Source organism: Plodia interpunctella, chromosome 3 (assembly GCF_027563975.2).
Source record: "Plodia interpunctella isolate USDA-ARS_2022_Savannah chromosome 3, ilPloInte3.2, whole genome shotgun sequence".
NCBI classification, from domain to species: Eukaryota; Metazoa; Arthropoda; class Insecta; order Lepidoptera; family Pyralidae; genus Plodia; species Plodia interpunctella.
Genome location: NC_071296.1, coordinates 5182311 through 5203266, shown reverse-complemented (window position 1 = coordinate 5203266; position 20956 = coordinate 5182311). Strand labels below are relative to the sequence as shown.

At 32.6% G+C, this 20956-nt stretch overlaps 1 protein-coding gene across 2 annotated transcripts in view; it reads left to right on the top strand.

Moving 5' to 3' along the window:
* Positions 1 to 20666, top strand: part of LOC128683639 (G-protein coupled receptor dmsr-1-like) — a 31373-nt gene extending 10707 nt beyond the window's left edge. The window contains exons 3-5 of one of the 2 annotated variants that reach the window (XM_053769472.1): positions 284 to 470; positions 11274 to 11479; positions 20414 to 20666. In XM_053769472.1, the coding sequence (XP_053625447.1) occupies positions 284 to 470; positions 11274 to 11440 (354 nt within the window). In that variant the 3' untranslated portion in view covers positions 11441 to 11479; positions 20414 to 20666. Of the gene's footprint in view, positions 1 to 283; positions 471 to 11273; positions 20394 to 20413 lie in introns of those variants that run through there. The other variant, XM_053769471.1, reaches the window with a different exon arrangement.
* Positions 20667 to 20956: the final 290 nt, after the last annotated feature.

Sequence of the window (20956 nt, the reverse complement as noted above, 5' to 3'; positions counted from 1 at the left end):
GTATTTTAACTTTGTCTACATACAAATGAAACTTTAAATTGTAGAGCTAGTATGGATAATAGGTTCTGTTGTCTGTGATGGATTGTTGTCTGTGATGACAAAACTGAAATTGGTTCCCTAAAAGTCTTTAGGTTGATAGCTTATATTATAAATAAAATATAGAGGAAATCACATACTAAGTAAAAGAAGAAGAGATCTTATGTCAGTAAATGTTTGTGGTTAGTGATTATTTATGAAAGATTATATTAAAAAAAAAGCATGGGTCTCACGTTGTAATGTTTAGGGCGAGAAGACCCGGCTGAACGAAGAAGGGCAGGGTAGGCGCGGTGGCGGAGGCAGGACCGACCGGACCACTCGCATGCTGGTGGCGCTGCTGGGCCTCTTCCTGGCCACCGAGCTGCCGCAGGCCCTCTTTGGCCTTTTGACTGCCATCGCGCCGCACCTCTTTGGTGTATGCTATTATTCCTTTGGTGAGTATCAATTCTTTATAATTGTTATAAATGGAAAAGTCTGCCGCGCTCTAACGGCTAAAACGCGAGGTGGATTTTGATGAAATTTGGAATAGATTTCAGTTAATGACCCGTGGTCAATATAGACTAACACTGGAGAAAGCTGCGTATATGTATAAAATGGGTAGTTGAAGAAGAGTTAGATCTTGTAATCTTGAGCAAGAATAGAATTTTAGATTAATTTTATGTATAACAAAGACTCAATTAAAATATGATAATAATTATAACTTGTGCCATCGATAATATTCAGATATCCACTAAGCAAATAACTTATATAATAATGTAAGTAAGTATATCATGTTATAATCAGCTAATATATAGACCTTCACCACATTTCTGTTGCCATTAATGAAGCCACTATGTTGCCACTATGAAGGTTTCACAGTTTGGAGATGTATAAAACAAGATCATGATCTACCATTTAGTGATTTATTTAATGTCGGGGCTGTAAAAGTAAGCCGACGACGATGTGGGAGTCACTTCCAAATAACTAATTAAATTTTTACTCTTCGATTATAGTTGTTGTTTACAACTAACAAGTATCTTGGTAAGGATATCATTACTCCATATCCTGCTCGTAGTTTTATTTGTTGATATCATTTTACTATTCGATTCAAACGAGACTTACTTTCACATTTTACCCATAGACATAAAAAAACTTTCAAGATGTCTTTTTCTGTTACCCTCTTCGCCACTACAAAAAAACAACATAATATACAAATTGTTGGGTAAAGCCACGCATGTCTTTTACTTATTAAAATTTCGGAGTCTTAAATATATAGGTACTAAGTAGTAGTACAATTTTCTGAAATGAAAATATTTTCCTATAAAACAAATATATATTGAACTACTATATGAAACCACTCGTGAATAAGTGATTATTGATTGATATAATCAGTCTTAGTTTGGAGCGGTTTTATGGTCATCCGAAGTTGAGACCAAATCCTTCTGCAACACCGAGGCTTACTTAATTCCTTTTGAATTAGTAGCAAATAGTCTCGGTGATCACAGAAATTAGATCTTCATAGATACTTTTCCACGTATTCTAAATATATAACTAATTAAACAATATTTACCAATGTTACAAACTACTAACATTAAAGTGCTGCTGAGAAGAAATATAATTACTACCAACTTGCCACAGTTGTGATCCAGTGCTCATTAAGCAAGCAGCCACCGTCCACGGTTATCAAAACATTACTCGTTCTCGTAATTACTCCTTGTCAGACGTCGGCTGAAAGCGAGATGCAGTCGTGTTTGGTTTACATCATTAATTCCTTAAGCCGACGAGCTGATGCTAGTTTGTAAATTAACTGTTCTAATGATGGGATAAACCCCTTATAACCAAATTTATAATAAGTTAAAATTTTTAGATGTCTGAGATACAATCACGTGTTGACGACTCGGTGGAATTTTATGAATGCTGTTCAATATTTTTAGACAGGTTTCTACAATTTTTGCTTATCTCCGATTTTCTGTTTCCATATAGTAAGCCATAAGGCTGATATTGACCGACTACGTATGCGTGTCTGAGCCTGGCTGCATAGACTAAAACAAAAAAATATGCATTGTCTATGATTGCGTTATGAATTAAATACAATAAACTTTCTGCTCTTAGAATTAAGTCCGCCTATTGTAATTTACAAAATGTATTTTTGTGCAATAAAGCTTAAATAAATAATATTACGCAATTTGCGTGCACCTGACTTTAAGTCCAAGTTTCTATTTCCCTATGAGGGTTGAAGACGTGGCTATATTTTGTATTCTCTTGCAATGAAAGTCTGTAAATGAATTAAAATTATCCAAGTTAGTAAACTCATGTCGGTACAACTCACGATACTTCCTTGAGGTAATTAGGTCGGGGTTAGTCTCCTTGTGCCACAAAGAAGTTCTTAATATTAAGTGTTAATTAAATGTTTTCACTGAATACAAATTGGTTACTAATTATTACGAGTTTAATCGGGACAGAAAACTCTGTCTTAGTATTTGATGAAAATTTTATAGAATTGAGTTAGTGAGGTTTTTTAAACTTGAGTATTTATTTACTTAACTAAAGTAAAAACGCTTACGACATTGCCATAATCTGTCGTAATTCTTGCAAGTACTTAAAAACAGTTGTTCGAACAGCTTTTATCTGTCTTTATTCGTACCTATTTAAAGCAGAACTCAGCAGAGCATTTCCTTTGAACGAACTTTTATTTTCCATGTAATGTACCTTAGAATGCATTTTAATTTTCACTTTGTTTGAAAGAAAATCTGTCTTTTATTAGCTGGCGGGCTTTGAAAAGCTCAGTTCCAATAAGAGGTGTTTACCCTTAGTTACGTTTTTTACTTCGATTTCCGGGGAATTACTATATGTTATTTTTATATTATTTTTTATTTTGTTTGTATGTATTGTAGGTATCCTGTTAATCTATATATATATAAAAGCAAAAAACACTCACTCACGTATCACGAAATCTCGAAAACTACTGAGCTCATGAAGATGAAATTTGGCAGGAAGGTAGAATGTGACTACGAGACATCCGCTAAGAAAGAATATTTCGAAATTTAAATTTGTAATTGGTAAAAAATAATAACACATTAATTAGATTTTGAAAATTACTAGTGAAATAGTAGTGAATAGAGAATTGCATCTCTAGGGAAATGATGTAATTTAGCGAAACTTTATTATTTTTGAAGAGATGTCCATGAAATGTTCGGCACGCGTAACGGGCACGTTGCGTGAAACGACATGGGACAATTTGCAAGAAATGGGACAGGACAAGGTACAGAACGAGACACGAAACGGAAATCGCAGCGGGAAACGGGGAATTGAACCAAAGATGACAAAAAACTAATACGAATTTGAATCATAGTAATAAATATATTTTACCAGTCTTAGAATACGTGTCAAAAGAATAACTGAAATTTTACTTCAATTACTTTTAAGAACTGAAAAACGTGCGAAGCCGCGGGAAAAAGCTAGTTAATGTAAAAAGATCAACTTACAAACCACGAGAAGTGGAAAACACTTTTATTGCCTGAAGTAGCAATTCTTGTCGATGACAATTGTTGCTTTTTTTCTCAACACCATTGTGTTCGGTTATTAAGTAGTAGTAGTAATCAAAAGGAGCAGTTCATTATCATGCAATTCAGAGTGGGAGACTTGCTTTTTATGATCGCAGCAACATCTTATTTCAATTACACTTATATTTTTAGAAGACATAATGTATCGTTTTTGCTTTCAACTCCGGAGAGATTACCAATAAAATATTGTAGGTATTAAATTCATCCATCACTGCCAAAAATAAGTAGATTCTTATCTAAAGTCAAAATCTAGCTAAGTAAAAATTCTTAAAGATATAGATATATAATAATTGCACAAATATTAAGCACTCGGTGTTCGAGAATAAAACATTTAAACTTATATAATTTGCTGCTCTGTTGGACATGTCTCAATGTTGAGAATACTCACTGCTGACTTAACTGACATTTCTACAGAAATTATTTTTCCTAATATTGAATAACATTGAGACAGCATTATAAATCTCAGGAGCCTTTAAACTTTTTAGAAATCCATTGGCGAGGATCAAATGAAATGTCAGGCGAAGGCACATTGGCGTGGATTATATGAAAGAAATCATTATCAGAGACATAGGCGGTATGTATAGTTATTGTGTGTAGTGTATTTTTTACGACATGCAAGTAATTCGCTTGTAGAAAATAAAACAATCTGTTGTATAGTTACTGCATCTTTTTCTACATTTTCTACGTCTCGTGTAAATACCACAAAATGTTCGAAAACATTCACTTACGAAAACGAACAGTATTTAATTCCTCAATATACCGATTTCTACGAACAAGGCTTTTACAAATGGTGTAGTTCATGCGTAAATAATGTAGCATGGAATGAGCGCAACTCACGCTTGTAAATTAGCGAAACTGAAAATGTATTTTTTTAAGAGAAAGAATAAAAAAATATATACAAACACAAAAGTTACCAATCTGCGGAAGTCTCTAAAATAACATTCAGAAAGTACGCTTACCTTTAACGTGATTATTTACTAATTGATTGAGACATTAATTTGAAAAATTTAATAACAAAATAATTATGAGGATCCCAAATACATAGATCTCTATTGACAAATAAAAATGTTCCATATTTAGCGGACGGATTAATACATGAGAAAGGCATTGTAATAATAAAAGTAGACCCCGCACTGCAGTCTTTCATGTCAATATCTTATTTTTCGTTGCAGAAGGTCAGGTAGAGCAGCGGTTTCCAATGTGTGTTCCGTAGAGCCCTAGGGCTACCTTATCAATCTATTGGAGCTCCGCGAAAATATTGATAAAAAAAACAATACTAGCCTTATAACATTAAAAATTCGACGCAGAATAGATTTTTAATTTTGAAAAAATATTATTTAAAATTATGAAATAAGAATATTAAAAATCTAATATACCAATGGCAGCTGCTATGTAAGTATTTACATAAGATAAGTTTTATTTAGAGCTTTGTCAAATGCTTAGTTTTCCAAAAGAGTTCCATATTAAAAAAAGTTTGAGAACCGCTGAGGCAGAGGTTCCAATGATAACCCACGTCCCAGAGTTCTATTTACATAAGGTTTCGTTGAAATTCTACCAGCATTTTATTACAATTGTATCAATTTCATGTTTTTCTTGATATTCTTTTCCAACTTTGGGATCTATCTACAGAATATTAATTCCTTTTATTGTTGCAAGTTTGTTTTGTTTGTTCATCAACTATTGTTTGTTTTGTATGCATATATGTGATAGAAGTATTTTATATAAAAAAGAATGTGTAATTACTGGGAAATTTAGTTATTTCTTTTTTCACCTGAGTTTTTCCACATTATCCAGGTGAGGAATTTGTAGCACTTGTATTTTGCGGTGGCGTAGTGGTAAAGTTCTTGCCCCTGGACCGAGAGGTCCAGGGTTTGATCTTGATGACTTTGGGGCTAGCTCAATCTGTGTGATTTGTCCTAATATATTGATTTATTTATTTTTGTTGATCTATATAAATATATGTCTGCAATTTTTAGTGATATTTTCGGGTTTAGTACAAATGTACTTATCAGTAGGAGACTCAATTTTTATGACAGCTAAAGTAAACCTACTGTATCCTCGATCTCTAACTTTATTTTAGTAACAGTATGAGTAAACAGTACCTAATATACGTTGTAACAATAACAGATACCACTTCATTCGCGAATTACAAGGCAGTCTCAACGTTTACAGAGTGATGTATAATCATTAAATGTAAATAGGTCGGCCGTCTCAAGCGGAAAATAAATAACATGGTATTGGTTAGCTAACTCACTGAGTCGTTAAATAACTTAATGGGTATCCCACCTTATTATTATATAACAGCCTGATTATATATGATTGAAGAGAAATTTCCTTTTGGGGAAATACTGCTAAAGAAAATTTGATTTATCTAAAGTTGAAAGACGGTAAGATTTTACTATCTTTGTATGTCAAGATTTATTCTATGTTACTCCTGAAGGTCTATTATCATCAAATAGGTCGAGTAGTTAGTCTGCTGAGTTTATTCGCTACATATTAAAATACAAATATTTCCTCGTTATAGTAAGTTAGTTGTACGAAGAAATTCTCTTTCATCCTCGCTGTATTCGGATGAATCGGTAGTTGTGAAACTGCGAAGCCCGGTATTAGTATAAAAAATAAACTTTGTAATTTTGGTGACTCGGCCGGTTGTAAAATTTTACAAAGATTATTAAATAAATCTTTGAAATCAGCTATATAACATTTTAGAGCTTCGATTAGAAACAGACACACTGAACATTATTCCTAAAACTGAAGTAAACTTTCTATATAAGAATACAGCAGTCCCAAAATATTCACGTTCGAAGATTTTGGATTCAATCATTGATGAACCGGCAATAAAACTTTTTTATCTCTGCTAGACATCGAAGAAACGAACCAACCAAACCGCAACCGCTTTTCTACCCAAATTAGGAGGTTTTACTCAACGCAGAAAACGCATATGTTAAAATTACATTTTAAGAAAGCGGCCCTATCCGCCAATGCGCACACTTTAGCATACGTCAGAGACCTAATACTATCTCAACTTATACTAGTAGGTATCTAGTTGATTTTGTAATGTCAGTATTTGGCAACTTAAGAAAAATATTAACACATAAAACATTCTCCGTAAAAAGGTGACATTGTGTTGAAATGACGTTTTGTGATAGTGACATTTTGCTAAAGTGACCAAAGTTTAATGATAGGTCCCTCGGATTCTTAAGCGCTTATTTTCCGTCTGAACTGCACTTTGATTCCGCTCAATTTGGTAGCTGTGATTGGCTATGAGAGGTTGTAGATTAGCTCGGTATCTTCTCGATCAAAAGGCAGGAACATTGTGAAAGGAAAAAATGACGGGTATGGTAATATTATACCGAAGGGCGAGGTACTTTGAATGATGTGGCGATATTCATGATGGATATCACTAATAAAAGATCTCATTTATTTTTAAATCTGTCTATTGGGCTAAGGAAAAGATTTTTACATTCAGCTGGCAGGATTTCATGTTTTTCATAGACAGAACAGTTCTAAAATAATTATATTTAGTAATGGATTTAACTTTGACATATATTTGTTAAAATATCGGTGGGAAATTATTATTTAATTTTTAAACTGGTTCATAATTATAAAAGGTAAAGCTTCAGATAAGGAAACTTCACTCTCAACATTTCTAAATAGCGTTGACTAAGTCAAATCCCTACTAAACTCCAGTCCAAGCCTTGCAATTCTCTACATAAACATCAGAGCGGCCATGGTTGCTTTTGAATACAAATTACAATATAATAAGTAATATTTCAAATTATGTAAGTATTATATTTATTAGCACTGTTTTCTTTATGGAGCAATATTGTGTGTAACTAAACCTCATGTGGATCAGATGTTAACCTTTATAATAGCACCGCACTAGAATCTAGAACTGGTTTTTGCATACATATAACGCTACAACCTCTACGTAAATGCTACACGACACATTCTTACACAATGAGTATTTATATATATTTTATATTTATGTGTATAAATTGCCCATGTCCCGTCTCGTCGATGATTCGAGGTCCTTCGGGAACTGGCCTCGATTTTGGGATAAAATGTATTTAACCTATAATTCCTACATACTTCGTATTGAACTCCACGCTCAGAATGCTGAAAGCCGTCACATGTTGGGCATGAAATAAGTTATAGCGTTCCCTGTGGTTTTGCTGTTGGAATTTCATTCAACTTAGGGGTGGGTTTACCGAAATATATAGAACTTTTCTCTTTATCTATTCTCTTCAGTGTTTCCTATACGAAGGGGAAGAGAAAGGAGTATAGAGCTATTTATACTAGTATTGCATAAATACATAAGGCATCGGTTATCAGGTCATAAATTCGGACGCTCGATAAAATGGTTTATATCATTGACAGGGTGATATCGATAACTACTTGACAAACCTTATATGAATATAAAATATGTGATTCTAGTACGTTCTCGCGTATCATGACGATAAAGACAAATAAAAGAAAATATTTCTTGCCATGATGTTAGTTTTGGTAGATTTGATGCAGTTCCAGTTAAGGCGATTCTTCCTTGCACCCTATTGCTTGCCACCTCACATTTTTATTAATTTCTTTTATTTCTCAGCGTAAATTTAAAAAATAAAGAATTTTAGTAGAAAGTTTAACAGTTAACTGCAGAAAAATAAACATAACATTATTGTAGTGTCTCTCGGAGTACGAGTGAGATCATCATATACAATATTGTAATTTCAAATCAATAGGTATAATTACGACATTCTGTGGATTTAATATCGACCAAATTAGAATTTGAGATTTTTGCTAATTGTATTTCCGCTGTTGAAACCAGAATAAAGTAAAGCATCCCTCAGGAAGACACAAAATGTTTTAATTAATTGTAACCTTAGACTTCAGAGGGCTCATCGAGCGCGATAATTTTAACTTCGTCACGTATTGCATTACAAAGACTAACAATATTTGTATGAAAAGTTCATAGAAATGTATCCTATTTAAAATGGGATGTGGTAGGGAACAAAAAGAAAAAGTTTAACCCTCTGATAACATCTTTTATCTATTTATATTGAAATAAAGGCACAAAATTGCAATTATATTCATTCTATGAAAAACTTTCGCCACGCCCTAATCGAAACGAACCATAAATCACCCGAAATCAGTATAAAGTATTATAACATGTTTAGTAAGTAGCAGTCGATAGTCTTTATCTTGAAAATATAATTAACGTATCGTTGACTCGACATTTGGTAGAATAATGATAAGAACACCATTGTTTGTGCACAATCATAGATCAACAAAAAAAAACGCGTACGCTGTAGACAGAGAAAGCTATATAGACCCCGTCATATCTTCTAAATAGCTCATAGGTACAAGAAAGAGGATTGTGTATTAAAAATATCTACATAAGAAGAAACAAGACAGAGCGCTGAGATCTTTTGTCCCTCATCACGTGCACGTGCCAAATCTGCCACTTTGTATGAGATTAGTCGTATTGGGCCGGAAAATTGGAAATCTTACCTATCTTATCTCTTTTGATTATACTTGTCCATCGTCTATATACTTTTCTTGGTCTTTGTTGCACAAACTCACCTTATCAAAGTGAATATATTTCCATAGTCTTTGGCAGAGTGAATAAAATTCGCTATTTTAAAATGGCACTTTTTCTTTAGAACTAAAAGCGAGCGCTGCTCAGTTCACTGGAATGTTGACACTTCTTCGTATTGTTTGCCGGAGAGTTCGCCACATTTTATATTAAAGTGGAAAAGTGAGGAAGTTCACAAAGGTAGCATTGTTATAGATTGTTCATTCCAGTTCGAGCATTGTTACCGCGTTTATTCGGCTAACGAGAATTTCTACTAAAAAGATTTCCGAACTTAGATCTTTTCAAACTATTGTTAACAAATAATTAGATTTTAAATGTCGTCCTTCAATTTAAAAAATATTTTGATTGTAGGTAGTTATTGTAGTAATAACTACTTACAATCAAAATATTTTTTGTATTTCCATTTCTTGGAAATAAGTCAATAGCATATCAACCTTCCAAATTCATTACATTTATGAAATCAAAGCAAGCAAATTGATAAGCGGTCGACTGTACCAATACGTTTTAAATGTTTTAAATATAATATTTGCAATAAATAAGTACTTACGTTAAACTTCAAATAATAACATGGTAATACATTTATAAGTATAAATAGTAAGTCGTAGTAGGGAATGAAGATGATAAATTATTGTTGATTAAAATAACAATACAGGTCTACATAGATCATACTATGTCATTCAAAGGGGAACCCAAAACCATTAATTTTGCGTTCGTTTGTAAAATATTTCTTGTTTGTGGGCAGTGTCTGTGTGGGCAGTGTCTGTGTGGGCAGTGTCTGTGTGGTCAGAAAGCCGAATTTATGGTTGTCAAGCGATATCCGACGTGAGCTTCCAAAATATCACACAGCCATTTTTCAGATTTATCTATTCCTGTAAATTATGTTTTGTTGGGGTTTATACATATTTTATTATTTTATTTTCACATTAAATGCACAAACAACTGTATTTTAACTTCAATATTACATTTATTTTGTGTTATTAATTTATTATTATTTTGCAACAGCAGTAACAATCGTCTTGTGCACAAAATATCTAGGCAATATATTGTTTCCAAAAATTTCAATTACAAAGGTAAAGATATGTAACTGAAACAAATTGAGAAAGAACTACGTTACATTAGTTACGTTCAGAAAAACGCGCGTCACGCACGTCACTGACGTTTCAGTTTCAGTTAGCGTTTTTATTGTCACGTTGGTATATTGATAGTATGGTGAGGAATTATGGTGAGGGCTTGTATTGACAGTGGGCACAAGTTAAACAAACAAAAAGCAATATATATATATATATATATATATGTTTCATATTGTGAATGCATTTAAACATTTTATAATAAACACAGGCGACCCTATTGTGTTGTTCATACATAATATACTAGTTGCGTTCCAGGGCTTAACTCCTGTGTGAATATAGGGATAAATAGTACACCTTATCACTTAGGAATAATGTAGCTTCGTACTAGTGAAATAATCTCATGGTTATACCAGTCTACCAAATATGATAGTATGGTGAGGAATTAATTGCTATTTGTGAATAAAGGAAAAATAATAATTTTCCCTTTATTACGGCGTGGAATGGAACACTACCCTTATTAATTTTAATTAGTATTCTATAATTGGTACCTACTTATATCGCTTCGGGTTCTAAACATAGTCAATTTTGTTTTATTATTTTAGTTAGTATTTTAAGTTCTCAAGAGTAGGTATAATTTAAACTTTTTTGACTACAAAAAGGATGACGTCACGATCGATCACGATCACGATGTACGGTTGGCTATGAAAGTCATGACTGGACTTTTGCAGCCTGTGTTTGCGGCCAACTGTGGAGTACTAGCCCCATACAAATTTTTGATTATGTCATTTGGAAACAGGATCTGATTTGACTTGTTGACAGCGAAACCAGTTATAAAAACTTACCTAAAAACCAAAGACAAAAAAAAGACAGCACGTTGAGGAATAAAATATATTTAATATTTCGTGTATTTCTGATAGAAAATTATCTTTCATGTATGAGCGAAATGAAAGATATGACGTTTTCTTGGTCTTTGTGTTGAAGTCTATAGTTTTCTCTTTCTACGATAAAACATAAATTCACAGACTGGCTTATCCACAGGGGAGGTGATGGACCTGATGGCGCTGGTGGGATCTGCGGTGAACTTCGTGCTGTACTGCAGCATGAGCCGGCAGTTCCGCAGCACGTTCACGAGGCTGGCCTACAAGGTGCTGCCGCTGCCTCAGCCCGGAGCGCCCGCGGAGGCGGCCATTCCGCTCAAAGCGTAGCGCTCGCCTATACCGACCACGTCGGTTGCACATCTATAAGTAAAGATTTCGGTATTTGCATTATGAGAAAATTTGAAGTGGCAAGCGTATTTTAGATATGCTTAATTTTGCATTTCAACGTTAGATTTTTAAGGATATTTATTTACGGGTTTTAAAATCCATGATCTTTTATTTACTAAATCATGTAACACATGTAACATTTTTTCCTTAGGATTTTATAATACTTGAAGTCTGTATTTATGTATGCTATAATTTATCACGTAACATTCGAAAGTATTGATCTCGTTTTTCCAAATGAAGCAAAATATTTTAGGGTGATCACAAGCGCGCTTGGTTTGGAGCGGTTAACCGAAAATTAAAAATTCCGCTCCATCTTGCCTAGAGCATGCAAATCATTCATCTTTATTTTTCAAGCTCTGTTTTTACGCATCCACGTATTTTGGGCGTTTCAATACCACAGTTATGTTTTGTGTTGTTGTTGTCTAAAAGTACCTAGGTAAATATATATTCAATATTTAATTAGTGTTATCTCACATAACAGATATCCAAGTGACGGTGTTAGTTGATATTGTACGCCCATTGCTCAATATTCTTGATTTTTTTGTGTTACAAAATTGATGCAGCACTTCAAAATGGTCCAGTGAGTTCAACTTATTCATCGACTGATTGTGACCACGTTAAGTAAAGTTCCAATCCAACTTTATTCGAGTTATCGTAATGTTATCAATTAAATGAATTAAAAGGTGCTTAATATTTATTAAAATAAATGTTAATGGTAACTTAGATTTTATTTTAAAAGTAACCATGCGCGAACCAATTGTTAAAAATCTAGGTACATACATATATAGCAAATGTCAGAAGTGGACGTTAGTTGTAAGTTTAGACTTGTATATTAATATACTTAGATTTATTTTACATTTTAATGTAAATACATGAATTTATATATTAACTAAGTAAGCCAGTTTTCTGCAGTAGACAAGAATATATACATATATAATATATATCTTTGATCTATCTGGATTTAATGTATCTAATACATAAATTCTATATAAGGGTATTATCGTTAGCAATTTGGCATTGTTTAGTGGAAATATCTAGAGTTTATTTAAAATTACACAAAGACATCAAAAATAAATAAAGTATCTACTTATTCAAATACAATTTAGTTGTTAGGTATGTGACATGCTTTATTGATGTTCACGAAAAAAACGTGGAAGGCGTCAATTTTCCAGACGCAAATTGATATTGAGCGACGAAAACATGATAGCTCAGAAGAAAGACATTGTGGTGTAGTAAAATACTAGAAATAATGAGTCTAAAAATTCTCCTATTTTCCGAGTCGAAATAGCAGATAAATTATAAGTAGCCATAGCAATTGCCTCGTCATAGGCCTCATTAACGTCTTCTAAAAATATCGACGAAATATCTCGAGATATGAATCAGAAGAAATCTACTATATCGATTCAATATGATAAGAGATACATAGGTAATCTTCCTTTCCCGCGCAACGATAAATACGTACATTATCGCTCTTCCACCGTGAGGAAAAATAGTTTAAAAGTATGTATATCTTTCTACCTACTTTTAACTACTAAATACTAATAACCCCAAAAATAGACATTCCTCAGAGATATGAGATAAACTAATTTCACGAGAGAGAATGGCATGCGTAAATCTATTTAGTTTGCTATGGAGCGCCAGAACTAGCTACTTATAACGCCATCGAGACAATAACAAAATTAGTGGCGATATTGGCGGAAGTTTCCCGGGAACTGGGAATCCGATATATTGCCAGGGAACTTTCACTATCGCTCGTTTCAAACTTGTATTACAGTGCATTACCGGTAAAGTAGAACCTGTGAAGAAAATACGTGAGGAGCAAATGTAAGTATTTCAATTAATCAAGTTGGTTATCAGGGTAGACATATTAGGAGAAGTTTGGACGTTACGTCGACCATTTATTAGTCTTCCGAGTTGTACTTACTTCGGAACTCGTGATTTCATGAATCATGGCAAAATGCCGTACTTTGCTTTTTTAACTTCAAAGGTGTTGGTGCACCTTACTATTAAGTTCAATATAAACATATGAAGAATAATTTCAGCATATATTAATCTATCACCAATATTTCCATTATGATTTATATTTATACAGGGTTTGTTTTTAAACTAAACAAACAGTAATGGCGAGCGGTTGGAGTGTAATAGCTATTCACATGTGAAATAAATAAAGATTAACATAAATCAAGCACTGCTCTCTGCACATCGGACAGCGGCTAGAATGATAATACATAAAACAATATTACTTTACAGCGAGTGCGTACCGAATGAAAATGTATTCCCAATTTATCTTTCCAGCTCCTATTTTTTCGGTTTTAATGGTGCTCCCATAATGAAAGGAAATATAAGATAGGTTTTCGTTAACAAAACATATAAGTGTATGAGATAAAAATAAAATAAGTATGTTTTTTCTACGATGAAAATTTACTACATCAAAACGACTTATTATTATTATTTTTGAGTTTTTATCATTACCACGAGCTTTTCCCGTCGATCGTGTAGAAAATATATAAACAATTGACACAACAGGACACAACTGTTTGACCGGCGCGTTTGCAACGGTTCGTAAGGTAGTCACTTGGTTGACGTTAATAATTACAAGTACCTATGTTTGGTGGCCCAAATTGTTTTTATATTATATGATGTATCAATCTAATCTAATTTATATATCTTTGGTTAAATAGTGGTAAGATATATGCTTAAGTCATATTTATTTCTTTAGAAGCGAGCAGTAATGATTTCTTCTGTAATATATAAACTACAGTGTTATTTGAAGAATGGCATACAATTTTGTAACTTTATTACATGTGCTACTTTATTTAAGCCGGCCTAAACCGCACTTGGATAAAATGCTTAAAATGTATATGTTTCATATGAAATGCTGCTTCTAGAAAGAAAAACGTTATTTGTTATTACTTCATCAGAGCGTCCATGTTGGGAAAGGTTGATAAAATCAAAAGCTAACAAAGCAGAAAATCTTAATTAAACTGATAAGTGCTATTGATAAAAATCCAAATTTGCCATTTGATAACGTTAATAATGACGTTATTGGACAAAAAACCAGATAAAAGTCCTTTTATATTAGAGTTAATAAGCAATCTCTGCATTTAGACTTTAATCAAAAAACATGTTCAATTCTTCAGAATAATCTAAGCAGATGTAATTTAACCCAAAATTTGGTTTAATACTTACAGTTAAACAGCAAGTAAAGATTTTTGTAAAATAAAAATTGGAAATTTCCACGGGAATACAGCTAAGGCGTACCTACTGCCGGTTATTTATTATTTTTTATAAATATTACTTTCTGTGTTCAAAAACTAAATCAAAAATCAATATGCCTCTTGTCTAAAAAAAAATATAAATTTTTTATTAGAAATGGCCTATAATTTTATAAAAATAAAATTATAGGCCATTTCTAACCTTTCAATGCGTGTCACCACAAAACGTGGTATCGGTAAAACAAAGCTGTCGGAATTTTCGATAAATTGCGCATTTCATTCAATAAGTACCTGGATTATATTGTCGCATATAACGGGGTAATGACACTCGTTAGGGCTACTTTACCTAAGTAACTTGTGTCATTTTTTATATGGCTACACTCATTTTCTTAAACGTACGCGTATTCGTTGAGATACGAGATATCATGGAAGGTTGACACTGTTTTTATTACGTTAAGATATGAATGCGTGCGTACAGAGGCATCTTTTGGCTAATTTATATTGTTGAAGTAGCTTTTATGCGTAAAATGTATAATCTAGCACTATAATAACATAACCAAGAACAGCATACAATATAGGTCTGCTGGTCTTGGTTAAATAGATAGAATGTAGTTTGCTGTTCTTCGGGAAAACTTATTTATCAATAGCCTCTGATAAATACAGATTTACCAAATATTTGCTAATTAATAATCAACATTTCGTCAAATTATATCATGCAAACCTATTTATTTCTCTAGATAAACAAAGGTGACTGGCAAAATAACTTTCGAAATAAAAGCCATCATGAAATTAATCTAACAATTGTTTAGAAATGTTCTCTCTCAGCGCTAGTCACGATTCATGAACAATTTTAAAAGTGACAATTGTGCTACTTAGGGTAGGTTGCACCGTCAACTTTGTCGCTAACTTTGATGTGCGCAGAAAAACGTGCGCAGAAGTACGCCATTCTATCTAAATGTCAGTGGTTCGCCGGTTAAAATCAACGTCATATTTGACTGTGAAACTCACCGTTAGCATCACCTGTCTTAACTTATAATAGACATTTGAAGTTGAAGAAGTTGCTCGAAGGGCGTTCGTAACTTGAAGACTTACATTAAGTTTAAAGCATTAGTTATTTTAACAATTACTTTGTAATATCGTATATAAAAACAATCTAGCCTATGTATTGTTCTCATTTAGTTAGTACGTACATAAGCATTTTTTAAAGAATATAATCCTTAAAGCAAGGTTCTGTGGCTCAGTGTTAGATCAGTCGCCAGGTATTGTTTGATTTACACATTTTAGGTCATTATGGTTTGTTGACAAAACGAATGCTCCCATCCATTACATTAATATGTTTCCTAAATAAGTACATTCAGTCTAGCTTGCATAGACATATACATTTAACTAGATACAGCATAAATTTCTGTACTCGTATGTATAGAAATAATACTATACTTAGTTAAGTAGGTGGGCCTAGAATAACAAATGTTTATTTTCAAAAATGTTTCATATAATGCATCCGCTGTGCATGTGCTGTGATAGACGCAGAACAAAGTAATTATCATTAAAAAAGTACTATCAATTCATGCGGTGCCTCCCTAAAAGAATAAATTTATGTATGTCTGCGAACCAGCCTGTCCGTGACTCATTCGTTTTAACAATTGGAAACGTGTAAAACAAATTCCCGAATCATCACAAAACCATTAAACGGGCGTCGCAAAGCCCTTTCCTGTAATAACACCACATTGATATTCTGTAAAAGCAATGTGAAGCGAGTCCGTTGCTACACTGACCTGTTCCATAATTTATGGGTACAATGTAGAATGGTTAATAAAATGTTTTTACAAATTATTAACATTTTAGCTTTTAAATTATTACGTAAGTCAAATTTTACTAACAGTTTCTTTGGCCACCTTCCCACTCCATCATAAAAATAGCTTATTAAAGTATAAAACAGAAAATAAACCATAACGTAGGTAATGACTATTAAGGGAGCCATTCGTTATTAAAGCCGCATTATATTGTCTTCATGGCGCATGAATCACACAAATTAATACTTATTAAGTAGTTACCTGCTGGAATAAAGTAAAATTGTTTTGTATTCGTAGTGTTTAGGTAGGAACCAAAATATTCAACTAGAATTACTTGAGTTCTTTAATTTCTTCATACATGGGAAATATAAACTTTATTAGTTAATAGAGTAACGAAACGATACGGGTTACCTCAGTTACCGGCTAGAACATATCAGAATCTTACACTATATACCTACATGCCGCACATGCATTTTAAATACATATATGTATAACAAAGCCATTGAAATTAAATGTTGTCTACGTTTGTATAAACAATTTCCCGTTTAGGTATAGGTAGTAGGGCATAATTAGAAACTTTCCACTTTAAGTTGTTTTTGCCTCTTTAAGGAAATTAATTCACAAGAATTCAAGACTTGTACACCAGCCCGGCATGAGTCCAGGAAATACATGTTAATTGGGGCTTTTCAATTTTAATACTCACCTATTAATTTTGTATTAAGATAATTAAAAATTCACTTAGCTACGAATTTTATTTAATAAGAATTCAATTTGATACATGTTTTACGTAAGTGCTTTGCTATTCTTGAATTAATTTCTATTTGATGTTAAAAAAGAACTTAGTAAACAAATTCCGATTGAGCAAGTTTGTGTAAGAAATTAGTATTTTAATCTACACACGAATTTTCATGTGATGATAAAAGTAATTTATCATCACATGGAAATTTCGGCAAATCCTTGTATTGTTCGTCTATTACTGCACGACATACATTGTATTTTACACATTAAAAATAAATTTGTAAGCTCCCAAGTAGCAGTCAACACAATAAAACAAACTTTTTGGGTGTCACAATTACTTAACTATATTTGTAAGATGTTAAGAATGTTATATATATATGGCAATGCCAGACTCACACTAATTTCGGCTATATTTCGACCTGTAATATGATATAGCCAATTAATATACTTTTTCCCTATGTCAAATGGAGCTTGTATGACAGTCATGTGCTATTTTGTGACTATTTTGGTGTCACAATACATTTTATTTATACTTTATGGAAAAGAAAATAGTAAATATAATAAGTTAAATTACACATGAATTTTTGTTATTGTACTGAAGAGTCAGTCAAGAGTTTCATTTCAAACAATATAATATAACTGTTTATCTATTTTTAACTTCGAATGACTAATTTAATGAAATAAATTAATGAGTAAGTAATGGGTAATAGTAACAATTAAAAAAGATATCTAATTGTATGTAATGTATTCGAGTATGTTTCCTTTCTAAAAGTAGGCCTCGGTCCCAGAAGGTGGGTCAGCGTCGCAGTACCGACCAATAAAAGCGAAGACGCCCGGAGTTGATGCTCTCCAGCGTCACTGATTGATAGTTTGTTTGTTGTTTTAGATAAAGATAAATGAAAGGAAATAAGGGGACATTTCCACAGCTGTAAGCCAAAATATATAGGTCAACGCCTACATCAAGTTAATTGTAGAGTTTTAGTCAACTAAATCAACTTGTATAAATTATAAATTTAATTATATAACTTATATATTTCCACTAAAAGCCAAAATTTCGTGAGCCCGTAGGCAAAACAATCATGGAATTGTAAATGATAAATCCTTACCTGCTTATTAAACTTTTAGATTAATTTCACCGGTTGTTGTCAAAGTAAGTAAAACGTTTTTAAACTTCATGATTAAGAAATTATTTGCAAATAAATTTTAAAATACTTTGTTAACCCATTTACTTTGGTTATAATGCAGGGTTACTTGTGATACAGAAACATTCTCGGAGAACTGGAAAGCAGACGTTAATAATAAATAACAACGTTTATCCTATAAACTTATATCTTTACTTACATACTTGACACTGTAGCGAAGTACAAATTATTTTCTCTTTCAAATTGTTATGATTTGCATTGAAACGGATGGAACAAATAAAATCATTAAAACTCGTAGAACAAACATTGTTGTTTTTGATGTGTTATTTGCTTATCAAAATTTTTATGTGGTTGACGAATGACGATATAATATTAGAATACTTGGAGAATTTTTAACTTATAATCTGTACATAGTATTAATGAAAGAGACGTATAGTGAAATGTCTTAGAGAAATGTACATAAGTAGTAAGTGTACTAAATATAGTTGTGGCTGTATACTTGTTCATTACACGAGTCAAAGCGCCAACATCAGAGGCAGATAGTGCTCACGCTTTTCTTCGGGCTCATATTTGTATATGTACAGTCAACCTTATGTCAAGTTAAACAGGGTTGATGTGCTGTTGACTGGACATACAAAACTGCAATTCGAAAAATTTCATGTAATTGATCGCAAAAACTTTTAACTTGTTTAAAAAATCGTTTAAAGAGTGTGACCCACCCGAGTGCTCCGTTGCGTTGACGCAGCACGTTATGATCCGTTGTTTTCCATAGGTTCTAACACTGACACATACGCTGGATGTAAAAACACTGGAGCACGACGGAACAATCGGGTCGCACTCGAACTTGTTCTTGTAAGGAAATTGTATTTTAGTGAAATAGGAAAAATATTGTGCAGGATGCGGTTACGATATTAATACGTCGAGTATTTTAACTGGTTTTAAATATATAAACTATCTAGTTGTTACTGATGACATTGAAAACATTCGGCATTCTGTGACAGGTGTCTTGCCACATCGAAAGTGCACATCCATATATTGTATACTTCGACGAAACATTTAAGGTGAGTTGCACCGTCAGATTTGACGTTGATTTTATTCACGCGCTGCTTGCGTACTTGCAGAAATAATTGCGTACGTTGCGTTTTATGCGCACGTTAAAAGTTAACGTCAGAGTTGACTCTGCAACCCACCTTTAGATTCAGCTAAATACCTAGATATCTACTTATCTCTTAGGCTATTAGGGCTTTGTATGTAATTACATAACTCATAAAATAGCTGTGGTTAGTAATCTATCTATTTGATTATTTTATGAATCGGGTTAAAAGATATTTGTTTATCTATTTCTTTTTATATTCCTTCTATTTATCTAAAGAGAGAACATTCGGAAAATATAATGATTAAGTTAAATATGTACGCTATCACCATTTTATTCAAGACTTGCACCGGAGTAAATGCTCCGGAAATCGAATCAATGAATCATAGTAATGAATGTATCTATTCATTTTGTAAGAATATTATTGAATTTGCATATCTGTACAATATACTTATATATGATGTTTATAAAAAATAATAATATAAGGTTATACGCTAACGCCAAACTCATACAGATGTCGACGCGAATATACGAACATCGCGTAGTTTATATGAGAGCATTTTATTTAACGCAAGAATAAACCAGCATGGATCCAGGAATGTAAGTTGAATCCGCCAAAGATTGGCAAACTGTTTGCCGATAGTGTATAGCCGGCATAATAGGTAGCATTTGTAATGAATTGTTATAATAAGTAATTCATCACTATATATATTTTATAAGTTGTTATTTTTTTAAATAGTTAAATCCAATCACTCGTCGCTGTGCTTTGTTAGTTTGATTTTGATTGAAAAGTTAAATTAAATGCTCTCTTTAAGAGCATTTAATTTAAGTTTTCATTAACATTCATTGTCTATATGTTTGTTTACAAGTATTGCGACCATTGTAAATAAAATATAAAGAATATTTTTGCTATTATCTTCTTTTTGTTCCAGTCCAATTCCCTTGAGCTGAGCATGAGCATGATTTACGATGATAACACTATTTGAATGTCACTGAGGAGAGACGTTCACAATCCTACGGAATCCTTCGGGAAGGTCTCCCCCTAGTGTCTGATGCTGTCGACTTATTTAGGAATTGAATTAAAATACGAAATGTACTTGTTTTGTAGATATAGGAGTTGAATTAGTACTTCAGCTGTGAGTTTTTGAAATAAAAATGTACATGTACATTCTATACAGAATTCATTTCTTAAACGTTTTTTAATAATATCGATAAAAACAAATGGTTTTTGATTTCGATATAATTATATTCGATAATATTTCGATAAAAACGAAATAAATTAGTAGAAATTAGTAGACAAAATTCACTTTGTGCACAGTTTTACAAAACAGATATGAAGTCGTAGGCGTGACGAGTCTATTTCTGTCACGTAGTTTCAATAGCCATTGTTCGATTTCTCACTGTCTCGCCTAAAAGTGTGTCTGGAAAAATGAATTGATTACCTAACCAGTTTAATTTTTAAATTTATATTTTAT